This window comes from Meira miltonrushii (genome assembly GCF_003144205.1).
Source record: "Meira miltonrushii strain MCA 3882 unplaced genomic scaffold FA14scaffold_1, whole genome shotgun sequence".
Lineage (NCBI taxonomy): Eukaryota > Fungi > Basidiomycota > Exobasidiomycetes > Exobasidiales > Brachybasidiaceae > Meira > Meira miltonrushii.
In genome coordinates this window covers 1,036,255-1,055,265 of record NW_020289943.1, presented here as the reverse complement: position 1 = coordinate 1,055,265, position 19,011 = coordinate 1,036,255, and the positions used below count along the sequence as shown (strand labels likewise).

The 19,011-nt window shown below is 44.0% G+C and overlaps 7 protein-coding genes across 7 annotated transcripts; 2 read left to right on the top strand and 5 right to left on the bottom strand.

Annotated features, from left to right (window-relative positions):
• Positions 1 to 1,592: 1,592 nt before the first annotated feature.
• On the top strand, positions 1,593 to 6,224 carry FA14DRAFT_7625 (uncharacterized protein). The gene has a single exon (XM_025502841.1). It carries the CDS (start codon positions 1,919 to 1,921, stop codon positions 6,185 to 6,187), a length of 4,269 nt encoding a protein of 1,422 aa, XP_025357182.1. The 5' UTR covers positions 1,593 to 1,918; the 3' UTR covers positions 6,188 to 6,224.
• On the bottom strand, positions 6,183 to 7,734 carry FA14DRAFT_187035 (alpha/beta-hydrolase). The gene is made up of 2 exons (XM_025501563.1): positions 7,041 to 7,734; positions 6,183 to 6,971 (listed from the first exon to the last, which is right to left on the bottom strand). The coding sequence occupies exons 1-2, from the start codon at positions 7,708 to 7,710 to the stop codon at positions 6,262 to 6,264; spliced, it is 1,380 nt and encodes a 459-aa protein (XP_025357181.1). The 5' UTR covers positions 7,711 to 7,734; the 3' UTR covers positions 6,183 to 6,261.
• A 123-nt stretch (positions 7,735 to 7,857) lies between these two features.
• On the bottom strand, positions 7,858 to 10,556 carry FA14DRAFT_159185 (uncharacterized protein). Its single transcript, XM_025498093.1, has one exon. It carries the CDS (start codon positions 10,471 to 10,473, stop codon positions 7,963 to 7,965), a length of 2,511 nt encoding a protein of 836 aa, XP_025357180.1. The 5' UTR covers positions 10,474 to 10,556; the 3' UTR covers positions 7,858 to 7,962.
• A 212-nt stretch (positions 10,557 to 10,768) lies between these two features.
• FA14DRAFT_187033 (uncharacterized protein) lies at positions 10,769 to 14,363 on the bottom strand. Its single transcript, XM_025501562.1, has one exon. It carries the CDS (start codon positions 14,319 to 14,321, stop codon positions 10,821 to 10,823), a length of 3,501 nt encoding a protein of 1,166 aa, XP_025357179.1. The 5' UTR covers positions 14,322 to 14,363; the 3' UTR covers positions 10,769 to 10,820.
• Positions 14,364 to 14,661: 298 nt separating this feature from the next.
• FA14DRAFT_118954 (nucleoside hydrolase) lies at positions 14,662 to 15,784 on the top strand (the record flags this gene model as incomplete). Its single annotated transcript, XM_025496326.1, has 2 exons — positions 14,662 to 15,449; positions 15,508 to 15,784. The coding sequence occupies 2 exons, from the start codon at positions 14,662 to 14,664 to the stop codon at positions 15,782 to 15,784; spliced, it is 1,065 nt and encodes a 354-aa protein (XP_025357178.1).
• Positions 15,785 to 16,100: 316 nt separating this feature from the next.
• Positions 16,101 to 16,880, bottom strand: FA14DRAFT_176178 (uncharacterized protein; the record flags this gene model as incomplete). Its single annotated transcript, XM_025500647.1, has 4 exons — positions 16,101 to 16,430; positions 16,489 to 16,516; positions 16,592 to 16,671; positions 16,734 to 16,880. 4 exons carry the CDS (start codon positions 16,878 to 16,880, stop codon positions 16,101 to 16,103), a joined length of 585 nt encoding a protein of 194 aa, XP_025357177.1.
• Positions 16,881 to 17,149: 269 nt separating this feature from the next.
• On the bottom strand, positions 17,150 to 18,801 carry FA14DRAFT_183250 (uncharacterized protein; the record flags this gene model as incomplete). The annotated part of the gene is made up of 6 exons (XM_025501301.1): positions 17,150 to 17,396; positions 17,573 to 17,652; positions 17,719 to 17,905; positions 18,039 to 18,269; positions 18,459 to 18,538; positions 18,601 to 18,801. The coding sequence occupies 6 exons, from the start codon at positions 18,799 to 18,801 to the stop codon at positions 17,150 to 17,152; spliced, it is 1,026 nt and encodes a 341-aa protein (XP_025357176.1).
• Positions 18,802 to 19,011: the final 210 nt, after the last annotated feature.

The window sequence follows — 19,011 nt, the reverse complement described above, 5'->3', positions numbered from 1 at the left end:
GCAGCTCCAGAAGCAATCAGTTGTTTTAACTCCCATCTTTCAGGACTTGTCAGCCTCTTTGCTGTGCCTCTGCCGTCATTGTCTGCAGATTTAGGCATTGCTCCTCTGCCGTTGGGTGATGACCCATTAGCAGACCTAGACCCAAGCGGCGCCATATTCGAGCCGGTAGCAGATCTTTGGGACATTTTCTCGCGCTCTTCTTCCATCTCAGCTTCCGATTTGATTCGTAGATGTGGTGTAAGATCCCTTCCAGTTGATTGATCAACATCCTTCATTGATAGGCCTATCCGATTACCGGCAACGGACATCACTTTCACCTTGACAGGTTGATTACGTGACAGGACATCAGAAGGATGATTGATCCTTTGCCCTTGAACAATTGAACCTACGTGTACCATTCCTTCATGTCTACCCATCAAGCCTTCGAGCGAGATGAATGCACCGAAATCTTTCATTCCACTAACTTTTCCCGAGTAGATCTTGTACAATACAGGCCTTTCATCTCGAGCCTTACTGGAATACCGATCAGACTGATCGTCGTATTTGTCATATCTGGACCTCTCTCTGTATGAATCCCTTCCTCTCCTCTCTGGTGATCGGGAATCTCTCCTTCTATAGCCCCCTCTTTCTGGGCTTCTTGAACTGTTTCGTCGATGTGAGCTATGCTTCTTTTCCATTCCTTCTAACTCCCTCATGAACCCATCCACGCTGCTATGTACGGCGTTGTCATCTTCTGGACTTCGTTGTCTCTCCAAAGCAAGAGCCCTCTTATGCTGAGCTAATTCCTCCTCATTATCAGCTCTTGGTGCTTTCCATTCTTCATCTTTCAATGCAAGACCAGGAAACATTCGTCGCCTTCGATCTTTTTCCTGATCAGTTTCTTGTTCATCAGCATCAGAGCCTGCCATAATTTTGGCTTTACTAGATGAAGCTTCATTGGATTTTGTATTGCTGGACGACTTTTTATGCTTTGGATGCATGCTCAGTATGAGTCTGTCTAGATTCACCACAAATGATTCTGGAAATTCTGCTCCTACTTCTTTGAGTTTTGATTTGAATTGATCGATTGATTTTGATTCCTCATGAAGCGAGATGACGAATTCTGCCAAAACACGATCATTTATGCCGATAAAATTGAGTATTTCATTTGTGATTTTAGACACAAGAGATAGCAGCTCGAGCTTATAAATCTCGTTCTGCGCCATCTTGCTCAAGATTGATGGTGATAGGAGGTGGCAATGAGAGTAATTATTATTCGGCGCCTTTGCAATAACCTTGAGCCTATTTTTTACACGTGATAAGACAGGTCCAATCGCGTCAAGAAGAAGTGGAGATTTCAACCTCAAAGTTAAACACTACTAATTTACACGTTAAGAGCGCGTGCCTGAGCGCGATGTTCCAAAGCAGCGCGTGTATATACGCGTATAATATTGTCTAAGGCGCGTTTTTGTCAAAAAGTTCCGATGACAATCGAAAGTATCGTCCGAGTGTGTGAGTGTGTGTATGTAGGGAGAAGCACAACATTCTTCGGGCTGAAGCAAAGCAAAGAGATTAAGCAGCCTGCTTTGTTCGACACGACATCATCATCCATCCTACTTTATCACAACAGTTACCTATCATCATCATACCTTAACAACAACAACAAATCCTGACAGGGTCACAAAAGCCTCTGGACAATCATTGATTCAGCCTGAACGCGTCATCACTTCGGAAGTGACTTCAAAGACGAACATCATACTCAGCACATTCACATTCATTTCGTGTCATCTTTGGTCACATCGACAACTCTATGCATATGTCAAGAATATAGTCACAACTTCAACATATAACATCCACCTCAGTCCTTTCATCACAAGTCTATTTTGTTCAACATCATCCCCATCAAGACAAAGAGCATCCAACATCCAGCCATTAGAATATGTCACAACATACTCGCATGCCTATGCGCCACTTTGACGGACAGATGGACATCTTTGGCTCTATTTTATCACCTGCATCTTCTTTCATACCACCATCTTCATCTCCCCTACCCGGTCAATCACCATCCAACAATACCCAACAAAACAACAACAATACAATGTCACAGCCTAAACGGATACGAAGAGGTGCTCGAAGGGTGAATATGCCAATCAAAATATTATACAATCTTGATTCGAATCCTGATGCTACAATGGTTGCACAGATTGAACAGAGAATGCCAGTAGATGTTCTGCCGATCAAGAGAAGGACGAACAACAACAACAAAGATGGTAATGGAACACCTGTATTCGCACGTGTTCCTCTCAAAGTTTGTTTACAGGGAATCTGTATGGCCAGTCCAGAATTGCTTTCGAGCACGACAAAAGATTACGTCTTGTACGCTGTTGATCCGGTAGAAGCACATCGGGCAAATATGAGAAGGGAAGTGACATCCAATTCAAGTGGATCACAAGAAGCAAGTCCATTACGAGGAAAGAATTTGAGATCGTCGGCTGCATTCATGGTTGGGAAAGGGTATATGAGTCAAGCGCTCACACAAGAAGGAATGGGAGTAGCCACTGTTCATGGACGTGTCAGAGGTGAATTTGATGACGAAGATGAAGAGGATGAAGAAGTGACAGCAGAAGATGAGGATGATGAGGAATTTTGGGATTCAAGAGTCTTGGAAGTCTCTTTGAAATTGAACGTTTCTTCACCTCCCGAAATCACACTCATGGAGAAAGCAAAGCAAGAAACAAGAACTGATAGCCAGACAGGACTTCCGACAACCTCTAAAGCGCCACTCAAAAGAAGTTTGACGACTCCAGCAGAACCTCTACAGGCTCTCAGTAGCAATCAGATCGCTGAGGAGGCCTCCGCAGAAGCACCACCAGCAGCATCTAAAGGACAATCGTCAAAGAAGCCTGGACCGCAGCGGCAATTGCTGCATCTTTTGCAAGCATTACAAGCACAAGCGCAACAGGGATCTAGTTCTTCAGGCCAAGCATTACCAGTCGAAATAGAATCGCTAGCGACAGAACATGATTCTGGTGATCAAAAGAAGACTGCTCGCTCCTCGAAGAATAACCGAATTCGTTTCTCTTCTCCCTCGCCATCTTCTTCAGCAACAACCTCGCTTCATCCAAACGGTGCCCAGTCGAGCCCAGTGATGGCAAATCAAAAGCATTGGCCGTCAACATCCAAAAGGCCCAAGGCAAGAGCCTCAGCGTCGTCCTATTCAGACGCTCAATCTCCTATTCTTGGAGGACTTACGCCAGGATACGAAGTTGATTATCTTTCCGGGCCAAGTCCATCGAGTAATGCAGATGGCAATCAATTGACCGGTTCCGCAAGAGCTGACGTACCCAAGATTGCAGGAAGAGGAAACAAAGTGCCGGAATCACAGATTTATTCTTCTTCAAAGAATGAGCAATGTTACAATTGCGGTTTGAAAGGGGAGTTGTACTGGCGATATCTGAACATATCCGACGAAGCTCAAGTACGATTTTATGATTCTTCCGTTTGTGTTTATAATGGAATCAAAAGTTTCAGATCTTGCAATGCATGTGGAACATACTTTGCACGTTACAGAGGCGTTTCAAGACCGGACTTTGTCATAAAGGAACATGAAGCTAAACGGTTGGAAAAGTTGAAACAGATCACCAGTCATAATACTAGCAGTGCCTCTTCTGAGGATGATAATGAAGAGAAGACGAAGAGAAAATCAGCCAAAAGTGCTAAGCGAAAATCATCAGCATTCTCTCGGACGTTGAGTGAAGCATGTGCTATCGACTCAAAACGGATGACAGATGATCCTGAGAAGGGTAAAGGGAAAGCTCAAGAAAAGGCTTCGAAAACAAAGGAAGATGAAGAGCAAAGCGAGCCAAAGCAGAACAAGGTCAAAAGGCGTAAACTGAGTCACAGCGATAAAGAAGAAGCAAAGAAAAGTCAACCACAAGAGAGGAAGTTCGTTGAAGATTTCGAAAAAGCTCGATTGAGGGATTTGGTATTGGATCAGGACGGAAATTGGCGAAGCAAGAGAAGCATTCTGGAGAATCCCACCAATCGAAGGGTTGGACGGCCGCCAGGAAGGAAAACGGGTTGCGGTCTTGGTAGACAGCGTAATACGGAATCTGCCAGAGTAGCAGCAGCAGCTTTGAAAGAAGACCTGATGAATGCCCGAGAAAATGGCTCTCAAGCAGTGGGTTCCGCCACTGACCCAATGCCAGAAGTCGATTTGACGGATGAATCGGCCGTGGCAGATGCTTTGCAAGCGATCTTGTCTTCCTCTAGTCCTGTCCGTCCTGCTCATGCCAATCAACTAGTCGGTGGACCAGCAATGCAACATCCATCTTTTGCACTGCCATACGCTCCAAATCAAATGATGCACCATCATCATCATCATCAAAAAATGCCACATTCTACGCCTGGAAGATCTTTCAGCCATCAAAGCAAAACACCGATGAGCGTTAGTCGAGTACGTTATGGAGCACCAGCCCATTTGATGATGTCTAGTCCGGCTACCGCATTTCAAACTGTGATGGATGAAGCTGATACAGATTGGAAAGCTTTGTTCGGAATTGGAAATAGTGCAACTAGAAGAAGTCCGCGTAAAAAGCCTGCTGGCGTTCACGGTGGTATTAATCCTTATGCAACAAATCTTGCCAGTCCATCCCGATTGCCAATGCAAAGGCATGGTGTCGAGAATCCTCATCATTCTTCCGTCATGGATCCTGATATCTTGATGCAAATGACTAGCAGCAGTCCTTTGACACGCAGTCGGGTAAAGTCTGGACAATTTGAATGGGCCTTCAATTCGAGTGATGATGCTGGAACACAGAAAAAGAAAGTATCTAGCGCGATCACAAGTCCTACTTCCCCAAGCCCAACGAGAACACGTATTCTTTCATCCAAGCGAAAGGCGAACCCGAATGAGGTGATGCTTGAAGCAGGTCCAATTAGCAGTCAATCTACGTCTAGAAAGAATCAGGCCACAAAACAAGCCAAACTTGCGAAGGAACAAGAGTTAAACTCGTTTGATAATGAACCTTTTGCAGGATACACAGCAATCAATGTTTCAGGATTGGATCAAGACGATGAAGATCATATTGACGATGATGAAGGACCTGGAAGTCCTACATTGGGCAGAAGTAGACGATTGGATAAGAAGAAGAAGAACGCAGAGATGCGATCTACTCCAACAGCCAATGGTCTGTTCAGCAGTACTCCAAGTGATTTGGGTAACAATGTTGATCTTGGAGGCAGTCAAGCAGAATGGCAACAAAATGCCACCATTCCAGAATTGTTCCCATCAACAAGTCCGGAAAAGGGATGGAATGTTGTAAGTAATGGTAGTCCATCGCAGATGTTATGGAATAGCCCTTCTTCTTGGGCTCTTCGGATGCCGACACCATCACCGATCAAAGTCACAAAACAGACTTCTGAATCTTTTCAAGCCAGCACAGCCACAGCCAAACAAGCAGACACTTCAGCAACCAGTGCGCCTAGTCTGAGTGTTACTGCCGCTCCGCAAGAAGAGAAGAAATCACCATCCACTTCTTTGGCTCCTCCAGTACAAAAGAGGAAGCCTTTACCTGCCACTGTTGAAGATGCATCACCTTCTGAAGCTTCTAACCCTTCTCCCAACGATGATGATGAAGATGATGAAGAAGAGGAAGTTACAGCGGGGGAGAATGGCGAAATGGTGATTGATATGACGGATGGAGATAGTTTAGCAGCATTGATGCAAATCTTTGAAGACCCGTATGGTTTACTGGCTGCCTCGGGAATCAATTTGCCAGCAGTTCCTCAAGCTCACAAATCTACAGGAATAGAGCAAACGTCAAAGGACAATGCTTCCAATGCGACAACGGAAAACAATCTTGCACATATTGAACTCTTCAAGAGCTTTGATTATGCAAAAGAGTTGGGCTTCTTCAATCAAGCAGGTGCGAGCGGTATTGCTGCAAATGCAGGACCATCAGCGCCAACCACGGTAGAAACAGGAAGTTCATCAAAGGGTACAAATGATCCTGCCATGGCTGATGTGAAGAATATGTTGACTTCACCTCACAAGATTGAGATTGATGGTAATTTCCTTCGAATTTCTCCACGTAAGAAGACAGCAAGTCAGTCTAGTCAACCCGTTTCTACAAATTCTGAAATCAATTTTGGTGATTGGATTTGGTCAGATGTGCAAAAGACACCCACTAAGCAATCCGCAGCTTGATCACGCAAACACATACACAATTTGTAGCATACCATCTCTCTCAAAATAATGCATTGAATTGATACCAAGCAATTTTACAGACGACTTGAGCCTTGTGACCGCAGATGAGATGGCCAAAGGGAACCAGTAATATACGCTGATTGTATGTCAAGTTGTTCCAATCGTTGTTTATCTTTGTTTAACGCTTTGGCTTTGGCATCATCATGATTAGCAAAAGCGACCCGTAAATGATTGACAAAGATGTCCGGAACTTCCAAAGCGGCAAAATGACCACCTTTTGGTGCTTTTGCATAAAATCGTAAATTTCCTGTTCCTTTTAACCATGCTTGAGAAGTATTGGTAATCTCTTTAGGGTAATCGGAATATCCTAAAGTGGCTTGACTGACATTGTATGCAGAATCGCTATGGATCGAAGGTAGGAAATTGTTTGTATGGTAAGGCAAGAATGATGTGCCGATCGAGCGTGTTACAAAGTATACAGTGCAGATCGTTAGCATGCTTTCTTCAGAGAAGGAAGGCGTTGTACCAATCTGCAAGCCCCAAAAGAATGAAAGCCAACTCAAAAGACCCACTGGAGAATCAACTAAACCCGTTGCTAATTGTTGAGGTCGATGTTCTTGAATCCAATAATATGCCATACTTTTGTAAAATCCGTCAAGCTTTCGAACATTTTTGCCCATCTCGCCCGGTAAACGTTCGCTGGCGGCCGTCACTATCCAATCTGGCAACGCTTTTACTGCCCAAACCCATTGTGGTACAATCGGTGAGAAGTTCAAATGGACGGCTAAAAGAAAAGAGATAGGGACATTAATCAATAAGGGTGAATGTTTGGCAGACTTCTCGCTTTACTCACCTCGACAACCAGTCTTGCCATCTGGTCGTGCAAATTTGGCACCCAAACATCTGGCATGAACCGATCCCCAATCGCCACCTTGCGATGCATACGCTTCGTATCCCAAGACGTCCATCATGAGTGTATCCAAAATGCGTGAATAGCCATCTACATCACCAACACCTTGCGCTTTGGTAGGAGGACCTTTTGACCATGCATAACCTGGTAGCGAAGGAATAACGACGTGAAAAGCTTGATCGTTTTCATTTTCCGGTTCACAAAGTTTATCGATCGCAAAATAAAATTCAAAAAATGATCCTGGCCAACCATGAATGAGTAAAAGCGGGATTGCATCTTTACGCGAACTCTTTTTGTGAATGAAGTGTAATGGTTTACACCAATCAATTTCAACTAAATAGTTTGATTGTCTGTTTATTGTTTCTTCCATCTTTTTGAAATCAGATGACTTCCATTTGTCTACCAAGCCTTTCAGTAACGTCTGTGTGGGCAGCAAACCTGCATTCGTCTTTGCTTCTTCTTCGTAAAGCAATGATTCAGGTCCCCACCGAACCCAATCAAGCTTTTGTCGTAATTCATCTATATCGTTTTTATCAAATTCGACCTTGAATGGTCTTGCCTGACCATGCGGTAGCGGCGTAAAGTTTGCCTTATTTGCGTTACGTTGTGCCATTTCGAGTGATGATGGAAGTATTCCACGTTCCCCGCAAATGCATTCATTATTCTTGACCGGCTCTTTCTTCACTCCGCGCCCGAAGCCGAGGCAACCAAGCGTACGCTAAACCGTTAACGACATTAGCAGGCACACTTTTGGTGACAAGTAGCTTTTCATTCCGATAACAAATACATGAAGAGAAAGAAATGTGACTATTATATTACATTACATCCTTTATTTTATGATCGAGTCCTGCGAGAAACACATTCCTCACTGCTGCAACAAGGCCAACCAAACATCAATTTGTTCTTCCAAAGGAGGTGCAGCGTCAAACATGCTCAAAGGATCTTCCGCATCCTTTCTGGGCAAAGAAAAGCTCGCGTTGTCTAGGCCACCCATATAGACCAAATCACTCATTGAATTGTTATCAAAATGAAGCATTTGTGATGGTGTAAGATTGGACGAAGACTGTCCTTGCTGATCATTCTGAGATGTATTGCCCATAATAGCATGTGAACCCAAAAACAGCATTGGATCTTGTGTGCTTTCATTTGAGGATTTTGAGGGTACTTTAGCCTGCTTTTCGTTTGAAAAGCTTTGATCGCTTGTCATCTCGATATTCCCATGCAGCATCGGGATCGGTAACGTTTTACCATCAGAATCGGAAAGAAGGTGTTTAGTTGCCGTTGCAGCACTGAAGATGGCCAATCTTGGACCGGTAGATGATTTAGCATAAGATTCATACCAATCAACCAGACTATTTGCTTTTGTTTGTAATCTGTTCAAAAATTGACTTGCTTGAATGTTTGTCGAAACATCCATCGGCAAACCAGATAAGATATCAGCAGCACGTTGACTCCATTCAAGTAAAGAACGAGCTTTTGTCACTGCTTCTTGTAACGGACCACCTTCCCATTCTGTAGCAGTGCGAGAGTCATGCATCCTTGCTTGCTGCTCAGTCTCTGCATCACCAAGAGTCGTCAATGCTGCCAAGATCAGAACGACGGCATGCTCCAAAGTGATGTATACATAATGAAACCCTCTAACCCATGCATCGGAGAAGGACTCTGCTCGATTTTCTTGCTGAAGCCAAAGGATATTCTTTGCTGATTCTACGCAAATCTGGCGAGAATGCTGAACACGTTCTTCGGGTATCTCTGGATGTGGAAAAAATCTAGTCCTGTGCGTCAAACCTCGCAAGAAGTTATAAAAAACCCCAAGCAAGTGCTTTTGCAAACGAAAAGCCTTTGATTCTGAAGTATGATTGTGCAGCAAAGATTGCTTAAATGCTGCATTCAAAATTCCACCGGCTGTTTCTGGCTTGAGATCATTGGGTATTGCACGCAAGTATTCCTGAAGTTCTTCATCGATATCGTCTACCTTTCGCCAATCCGTCGTACCGTTTTTGGTCACTTGACCTAATTCGCCGAATACCTTTCCCATTCGGAATCGAAGCATTTTCACTTCTTGTTCTCGGTTCTTAAATCTTGATGGATATTCAGTATTTAGCTTCTCGGAAGGCACACGTAAATGTTCACCATAAATCGTTGCGCCAAACCAATTGCAAGCGATAAAGTCAACGAACAACCACCTACGCATCTCCCTCTCAATCTCACCAACATCTTTTGGTGGTTCATTGAAAAGATCAATCTCTTCCGCAACTTTTGTTAAACGAGGAAACCATACAACCGCTTCAGGACCTGCCAAAGATCCTTCACTCTTCAAAGTTTCCATCCAACAAATCGTTGCTCGAACTTTGTCATACGAAGGACCATCCAATTGCATGCATTCAGTCAGCAAAGTTTTGATGGATGTTCTGATTTGCGCAGAAATTGCATCCCTTGCTTCGGCCGTATATGCATCATCTCTAATCCTTCCTTTAGGTTCACGGGATGTGAACCAGAGCGCAAGCAAGCCGGCACTACATCTGAGAGCGGAATTGATAATCATCGTTGCAGTTAGGGCTAGCTTAGTGGCATCACCAGGTCGAATCCTATAATAGAACTCATCGTCACTTTTGCAATCCAAAAGGGGTAAAACACGACGAGCAATGAAGGCATTAACGTAATCCTCATCCATGATATTGTAAAAGCAGTTCAATTCGGCAAAATAAAACCGTGCCATATTTGGGATTCGACTCATAGGAGGCCAATGAGCGCATGCTTTACGTATCCTGATCGCTTCTTCCCGCGTATATGCATATGTAGACCCTTCTTTTTGGCTAGGGCTGGTATTGCTTGACGATTCCGTATTCGAGTGCGGTACTTTTTCACCCTGAGATTGTCGCAAGAAGCGTGCCATAGGCGCATTCTCCATTTGTGGATAGCTGCTTGAAGATGACGCAGGCGAGGGATCTTCTGTTGGGTTGGGAGGACTGATTGAGCTACCGTCATGACTTGACCGTAATGCCGATAGACGATGTGGGGATGGAGCTCTGATAGATGATGTAGTTGTATCGGAGGTGCTTACATTTTGCCATGGTTGAGTGAACCAGTTGGTCGTTTCATACGGTTGCTGATTTCCTGTTGCAAAATTGAAAAAGTCATGAGCGGTGGATTCTGCAGGCATTTCCGGCTCATGGCTGTTTGAGGGACCGGCATTTGCTTCTTTTGTATTTGTCATTGGCTCATAAGCGCAAGAATCACCAACGCCGTGCCTTATACAAGCATTGCACGGTTCTCCACGATCACACTTTACTCTCCTTCGATGGCATTCCAAACAAGCGACGATTACTCTACGTCTTTTTCTCTTTGTCGGTGCTGTTGAAAGTGCTGCTGACATTGCGGATGGTGATGAATGGATGTTGGAAATGAGAAGAAAGATTTACCCACAAACTACATGACATTCTTGTTGTGAAGCAAGACTGCATGTGAATTGATTGCTTGGTCAGCATGAAAAGGGCCCGTTGACTGTCAGGCACTATCTTGTTCTGCTCAGCACAAGTGTTTCAATTGCGCTAAAATGAAAAAGGCCCCGCGCGCACTGCTCCGCTTTAGCACGGGATTGCGGGTGTTCGTTCTCAGCTTTTTCGGTGGAACTCTTCAAGCCACTCAGTTCACTGTCACTCTTTATTTTACACAGATGTGATTGATATTGTACATTGATGATGATTATAAACAAATATGAACTCAAGAGATGTAACGTAAAATGCCTTCATTCAATCGTTCCCGTGTCCACCAAGGTGTTCGATTGGTGAGAGTGAATAATTGATGATGGGCTTTAAATAGGTTATCCAACATTTCACGTTTGATACCTTCAAATACACGTCCGATATTAGCATCTGATCGATCGCAAATCGAACAACATGCTTCGATCCATGGAATAATCTTTTCAGGAATCGCGTTGGATTGCAACGTCTTGATCAATCTATGAATCATTGCCAAATTGACAGCTTGACTGATTCTCAAAGCACCTTCGGGTGATCGAATAGCTGCATATGCTGAGCCAAATCGTGATTCGAGGCTTGTCAAAGCACTTTGCAGGGATGTAGGATCGTGATCATTCGATTGATTTGACAAGGCCGTTAACAGGGTGTCTTCCACGTCTTGTTGTGGTGCAGGATTTGACTGAGTAAACGAAGAAGCAAAAGTGGAAGGAGTAGGTGCACTTCCCATTACACTGCTAATCTGTCCATTAATTCCAGATGCGGTTGAACGATTAGGCGACATAGGGTTGAGATTAGTAACACTAGAGCGACCATGATGAGTTCCGGCTGAAGTTGGAGGTCGAATAGAATTCAAGCTCAACACTTTTTGTTCTTCACGAACATCATTCAAAGCTCTCTCCAGCTTTGCATTTTGTCTGCCTAACCCTTCCATCATACTTGTCAATTGACCGACCTGTCGTGTCAAATCACGCATAGCTGCTTCGCTTTCCAACAATGCTTTACTCTGTTCCACAACGATATCCTTTCGAACACTAGTCATTCCTTGCTCAATTCTCCCTTCCACTTTTGCTGTTAGATCGGAAATAACTTCTTCGAAATGAGGTGCCATCGCGCGAGTGACGACATCCATTGCAGTCTTTTGCACTGTCGGAACGATGCTGTTGGTAATCGTCTTTGTCAAATAAGCGTTAATATCGGGTCTCAAGAATGCATTGTGAAGCTCATTGGGCAGAGATTGATTCAATACCTGAGAAAGCGCTATTTGCACATCCGCTTCCACTGCATTCTTGACTTGCGCGGTAATAGCGGGCACCACACGTTCAACGATCGATTTAGAAAGTTGACCGACATCGATACCACCTGCATCGATTCCTGAACGAACATTTGAGCTTGTGGACGTGGCTTGTTCTGCTGCCGATCTTGCAGCTTCAGCTGAGGCAGAAGAAAGAATATTCTTTCTCAAATTTGCAATTGTTTCATCCATCTGTTTGCGATCAATCGCCTCATCGTGGGCCCTCTCTGCTGTTTTGGTCTGGCTTGACGCGCTATCGAGAGTTGCGATTGGAGCACTTTGAATTTGGTTGGAAGCATCCGCTTCAGTCTTGACGTGCACTTCAGCTGCGTCACCACCAAAGGTCACCTCTTGGCCCAATTCCGAATCATCTTGTAATGCTGTTTGCTTGACAGCTTCGCCTGGTAAAACAAGAGTTTGAATGCCTCCAGAATACAAGGCTGCCAAACGAATACCCTCCCATTCATACCGATCATCTAAAGCAAACGACATCCATGTTTCCGGCATTGCGCATTCTTTCATCGCTGGGTGCAAATCGTCAAATGACCAGATACTCATTTTTCTTTGAATTCGATCAATTGTTTTGGGTCCATCTCCAACAGATTCGTCAACTTCAACGTTAAATCTTTTCGCTACATCTTCGTCGTATAAGTCAATTTTGTCCAAAGGCGCAGGCTTATTAAACGGTCTGAGGGTAAATAGACTTGAACGAAGACTGTTGAAAATGAACAGTGTTGCACTGGAATGGGACCAATATGCTAGATTGTATTGCGTGTGATCCTTTCCGTCAAAGTGATACAATTGACGATATTCGCCTGTGACTAAATCGACGAAAGCGATAACGGTGTTGTAATTGAATCCAACAATAAGCGATCGAGTGGATTCTCCATCAGAAGCAAGAGCTGTAAAGCTCACATCCGAAAGAGGAAGACCATCTGGCAACCCGGGTAGCTTGACAGTAACAGATCGAGACGTGTCAGGAAGAGCTTGCAGATGAACTTCCAATGGATTGTGAGAATCTCCAGTTGCGTATGTGGATGCCAACAACGTTCCATCACACGTTTGAGTGAGACCAACCAAGAGCTTTCCATCTGTAGATGCCTTTCCAACACTGATCCTCTGAACCTTACTGAATTTGGCCTTACTTTGATTGGAAGGCTGCAGATCCGTCATTTTGAAAATGGCAGCGTCCCCACTGCTTTGTATGGCAACAATCGATTCCTCTATGTACTCTGTGGCATGAGAGAAGAACGCATGGATGAATTGTTGGCCATCGTCTGCTTCTAGATGGGCAATCAACTTTACGCCACCTTCATCCCTGCCAAAATCAGCTGTCAGAGCCCAAACTTTGATGCTCTTGCCAGTCACAATTCCCACTTTAAATTCCGTTCGTTCATAAGCAGTTTGATCATTTAAGAAGAGAGATTTGATCGGATCATCTGAGACAATCATCGCTCGTTCTCCGGTTTTCTCATCAATGATTCGTACCTTTGATTTTCCTGTCAAATAACAAACGATGTCATTGGCACCTGCAATGATGCTTTGCTGAGGCCAACGACTTTGGATGGTGTGGTTGTCACCTTGTTGTGTGTAGTATGTTGGGCATTTAGGACCTTTCAAGAGTGAAATTGCAGTCATTTCCAGCTTAGCAGGATACAAGCTCGATTCACCGGCAGGCTGTTGGCTGAGAAGATTCAACACAGCTTTGCCATTCTTCTTGATCGTCAAGCCACTTGTTGACTCATCGTCAAAGCTGTTGGAGGCACGCAAGCTTGCTAATTGACGTGATGCATGAAATTGACGATCCTCTGTAAAGACGAACTGGTCCTCCTTGCGTGGCGATGCAGTAGAATTTGTGTTTAAGGTGTCTTTTTTGGTGACGCGATCATCGACAGTGACTTGATTTGGCTGTTCAGGTTTGGCTGTTTGATTGGATTGATGTGGTTGATTGAAGAGATCAAACGGATTCACCTGATCAAAGATGGTACTCGAAGGAACACGAGAAGATGATCCCTTTCCTGATGTCTTTGCCGAGGCTAGTGGCGATGGAGCATTGCTAAGCGCTTTGTTGCTATTGGTGTTGTTCACATTTGGCTGTCCTTGAGGCGATCCTCCTAGCAATGCCAGTAATTCTGCTGCACCATTAGACGCAGCAGGCGAAGTTACGCGATCATTTTCCATTGATTGGGGAGCTTGGTCGTATTGCGAATGCGAAGGCCCAGCAGCTTGCCCCGATGGACTTAACAGTGACTGTAACAACGAGTTAGCAGCATAAGATGCATTTGAATTGCCTGTTGGTGATGGAGAAATTGCATGATTTCCTACCCCTGGAGGAGGTGAAGAGATGGATGCAGCATTTTGTGTATTGCCTTGGGTGTTGACGTTTGAACTTGCAGGAGGTGAAGTAGTACCTGAGAAGTTGAGTAAGGCAAGGAGTGGATTCGATGCCATCTTCTTTTTTCTCGATACCCTTACACCTGATTGTGATCAAAGAATGAAGTGAGAAAAGAGAATGAATGTATTACCAGAACTTCCTTCTTCTAAACGCGAATAGAAATTGTTGTTGGCTAAAGCGTCAGGCTTACATCAGCAATCTCCCCTTAGCGCCGGCGCCGTTGGATTTCTAAGCAGCGGATTTTCGGCCGTCATGTAAATCGGGTTAGGAACCGTTGCTCCTTTAGAGTGGGGGATTAGAAGAACGCCTTCCTAAGCATTTATTCAGCCTTGCAAAGGTATCTTTACCACCTTCAATTGCTTTTTCTTGCTTTTTCCAACGCTACAACATACAATAATGGCACCCGTTCCCCTCATCGTAGACACAGATCCAGGAATCGATGACATCTTGGCCATCGTTCTGGCTTTGGATAGACCTGATTTGGTTCAGTTAAAAGCAATCACTTTGACGTTTGGAAATACAACATTGGATCATTGTCGCAACAATATGCTTCAGCTGTTTGATATTTTACAGAAACACATCGCAGAAGATCCATCAGAAGCACATCGGGCGAAATTGGCTAAAACACTTGCATCTTCTCCTATCACATTAAGTCAAGGCGCTACAGGACCATTGGGCGGTCAGAGATTCACTGCATCTTACTTCCATGGACGCGATGGCGTTTCAGGCATCTCCACCCTTCCCGGAAATCCTTGGCCTCTTCCAAAAAAAGTTCCCGAACCATTGCAAGAAACAGAAAAGGCAGCACACGATGTCATCTTGGACACAATTCGCAGCAATCCTCCAGGCACAGTCAGAATTGCTGCTGTTGGTCCATTGACCAATATTGCTTTGGCATGGCAAAAGGATCCCGAAACGTTTTCAAAAGTTGGTGGAATCAGCGTGATGGGAGCTGCTCTAGACGTTCCAGGAAATACGACACCTTGTGCTGAATTCAACACGTTTGCCGATCCGTTTGCAGTACGGGAGCTCTTGCACAATGCTCCTTTACACCCTGTTCTACGCAAACAAAACAAAAGATTGCCGGTCGATCTCTTGCCGCTTGATATCACCACTGAGCATCTTGTTCCGTTTGAGAGATTATGTGGGGATAAAATAGAGAAGAAAGGAATTTTACAAAAGTAGTGAGTAGCGCAATATTGAGATATATAGAATTCGACAGCTGACTTTTCATCAATCTAGCCTTGCTGCTATACTTGTCAGCCCTCGCAAGAACATGAATTCGTACGCTGACCCGGACAAACCATTTGACCCTTCCGTCAACGATCTCTTCCAATCTCACGATCCATTGGCTGTCGGACATGCCATGTTCTGCCCAAGTCCAGTGCAAAGACTGGGTCAATTGCCAGATAATGAGAGTTTGATCAACCAAGCCTATGAAGGCTGGCAAATGAAGACTCGCGAGTTTGGTGTTGAAACTGATGGGGCCTTGACAAGAGGATACTGTGTTGTAGAGTGAGTGAAAAGAGTATGACAAACTTGCTCAGAATGACCAGACACTGACTATATCTTTCTCCCAGTCGTCGAGCACACGGAAAAGTCAAAGCAGGTCACAGCCGTGTTGAAAAGGAAGCGCCAGTTAGTGGGTCAAGTAAAGAATCCACTAAAGTAGCTCCCAAGGAGGAGGAACAAAAAGAGGAAAAGCCTACAAAAGGTGCTTGGGATGTCCTGGTTGCCTCGCCAGGTATTGATTGGTTTGGAGAGCAACTTTGCAAAGCATTAAATGTGTGATTGAAGAACCACTAGACATTGTATCTTTAGACATCGAATGAACTTCATACTTTACCTTTATCAGTGCCAGAAGAGGCGGCTTCGTTTACTTTTTGCATAAATCTAGGTCTTGCTGATAATTGTGACATTGCTGCCTCATTTGCAGCACGTAAGTTTGCAGCTCGATCCCGTGAACCTGCGGGGCTATTCTTTGATTTGCTTGGAATTTGATTTGCAGCTCGATCCCGTGGACCTGCGGGGCTATCCTTAAATTTGCTTGGAGTTTGTGGCTTGCTGGCCAGATAGGCTGCTTTCCTTCTCTTCTCCGTGATTTTGTCAGAAGCTTTCCGCTTGACTTCTCTATAATGTTTAGCCTTTTGCAAGAATGTTTCCAGCTTATGAAAAGAATAATGTCAGCCGTCGATAGATGGCTTAATGCTCTTTCGTACTCACTTCTGCACCCTTTAAGGTGAGTTTAGCCCTTGAAAGATGAAAAGGCAGGGGTGTCAGAAGATATCAGTAAGAATTTGATATGGCACCTAAATCGTCAACGTACTTTTCTATGCCTTTGTCCGTGAATTGCGTCTGGTATCTTTTCTCCGACTTTCTTTTTGCCTGCACCCTTTCTTGAACAGTCTATCAAACGAAGTGAGAATTAAATCAGCCAAGACAAGACATATGGGCATTAGTGGACTTACTTTGTGCTTTTGAATCCTTTTAATTGGATCACTGATTCTCCTTGGAGCTTTGTGGCCATATCTTGTAGACTGCATACCCTGCTTGCTGTGCGTTGCATCATTATGCCATGTACTTTCATCTACTCTATCCTTCCTGTCGCCATCCATACTTTGGGCAGCTGAAGAAAATGAAGCGAAACTAAAGATGATGATTAGGACGAGGGTGTATGAGGAGACAATCATAATGATAAGTGATGGTAGAAACAAAACCGTTGAAGAGGAGGTAATGAGATATATAGCTATTTTTCCGGGGCAAAAGTTCTGATTGTGGTGCACAGCAACGCTTGAAAGCTGATAATGCTCATCAGATTTCATCAGATAAAGAGGTGTGTCGTTTCAAAAATCGAGTAAACTCTACATCGCAACCTCCTCTAATATTAGTCCTTGACCTTCTCGTGAGAATCATGTTTCCCTTCATTGAAGGAGGAGGAAGCTTTCATTCTTGATTCTTGCTCTAAATTTGGTCTTCCAATTATTTGAGACATGGCTGCCGCATTCGCTGCTTTAATGTCGATAGCTCGAATTTCAGCAGAAACTGAAAGACGTCTTTGTTCGTTATCTGCTTCTCTTCGGCTCTTTGCTTTCTGGGCTCTTTCTGACTTTGACTCCCTGAAACGATCAGCTCTTTGCAGAAAAGAGCGTAACTTTTGAGAGAACAGAATCAGTGATTGAAATGCCAGTCTTGAGTGGTGGAGTATTTACCTCATCGCCTTGTAATGTCTCTTTTGCTCTTTACGTTGGGAACGAGAGTGTTTAATAATCATGTTAACAGCAGGAGAAGGTAAGGTATTTCTGCTCACTTTGCAATACCTTGGCTTGTAAATTGCTTTTGGTATCTACTATCAGCTCTCTTTTTTGCTTCGTGTCTCTCTGTAAGACTCTATAAGGATATTGAAGCGAGAAGAGATTAGGTTCATTCTTATATAGATTTTCCATATCTACTCACTTTATACTTTCGAACCTTTTGTATTTGGGTCATCCACTCTCTTTTCCTTTTGGCGGCTGGTTTGGTAATCAGCTGTTTGGGTGATTTTGGCTGATCATTAAGCTCGTCTGTCTTGGAAATACCGCTATTAGAGCTTGTCTCGAAAGAGAGTGGAATGATGATAGCCAACACCAGAAATAGGACCACTCTGTACGGAAGCATGAAGGAAGATATGATGTGTAATGGTAGTGATACAGTAGATTCTTGGACAACAAGTTACATTAAGACCCACGCACTTGTTTCTGGTCACAGGAACACAGCCTTAGACGTAGTATGACTACTCTGCGCCTTTGTCAGGTGATGGTTTTGACTTTTGGGTGGAAGAAGTAGCACCCTCCTTCAACTTTTGCATAAATTTGGGCATTGTTGTTAGTTGTGACATAGCTGCCATGTTTGTTGCTCTTATTTCTGCAGCCTTTCTCTCCGCTCGAGTTAGAAGTTTGGGCTTCTTCCCTTTATTGAGCGGGTCGCCTCCTTCTTCTGGCTTCCTCTTAGCTACTCGCCTTGATTCCCTAAAACGATCAGCTTTGTCTAGAAATTGTTCCAGCTTCCTCACAGTAAGGATTAGTAGGAAATCCAGATCGAAAGGTAAAGAAAATACTCACTTTTTCACCTTGTAAACTCTTCGCTTTTCTTGGTGATGAAGAGGCATGAAGAAGAAGAATGAGTATGACTCACAGAATGTCGTATTGATGACTTACTCGGCGATGCCCTTATTGGTGAACTGATGTTGGTACTTGCTTATATCTCTATGCTTTGCCTCAAGCCGTTCTTGAACCGTCTAATAAGGAAGAGAAGTGAAGAGGTAAGAGTTACGAAGCCATAGTACAAATCGTAGCTTACCTTGTATTTTTGTACCCTCCTAATCTGATGGAAGTATTTCTTTCTCGATTCTGACTTTGCAGCCAGCTTTGCAGACCCATGGGCTGTATCTGAAGTACTTTCGTCTTTCTTCCCTTGCACATCCACACACCGAGCGAAAGGTTTAAAGATCACTAGGCTCAAAACTAACACCGCACTAATTGCAATGAAAGGAGAAACCATGGTGGACAGAGATGGTGGAAATAAAGATGAATTTAGAGAGGCGAGAACTTGAGTTTTACCTTACTCTGAACCGTGATTTCAACTGTTGATGCTTCAAATCTCAATTCATCGGGGCAGAACTAGCTTGATTGAAAGCCGCGACCTCAAGAGACAGACTCTCGTTCGTTTTTCCACTCCCAATCTTCTACTTAGCAGAAGGGGAAATCTGTC

Coding starts and splice junctions, on each gene's coding strand:
- FA14DRAFT_7625 (XM_025502841.1), top strand. CDS start 1,919: ATGTCACAACATACTCGCATGCCTATGCGCCACTTTGACGGACAGATG.
- FA14DRAFT_159185 (XM_025498093.1), bottom strand. CDS start 10,473: ATGTCAGCAGCACTTTCAACAGCACCGACAAAGAGAAAAAGACGTAGA.
- FA14DRAFT_187033 (XM_025501562.1), bottom strand. CDS start 14,321: ATGGCATCGAATCCACTCCTTGCCTTACTCAACTTCTCAGGTACTACT.
- FA14DRAFT_187035 (XM_025501563.1), bottom strand. CDS start 7,710: ATGGCACAACGTAACGCAAATAAGGCAAACTTTACGCCGCTACCGCAT. Junction 6,972..7,040: donor TGGCAAGACTGGTTGTCGAG/GTGAGTAAAGCG, acceptor CTTTTCTTTTAG/CCGTCCATTTGAACTTCTCA.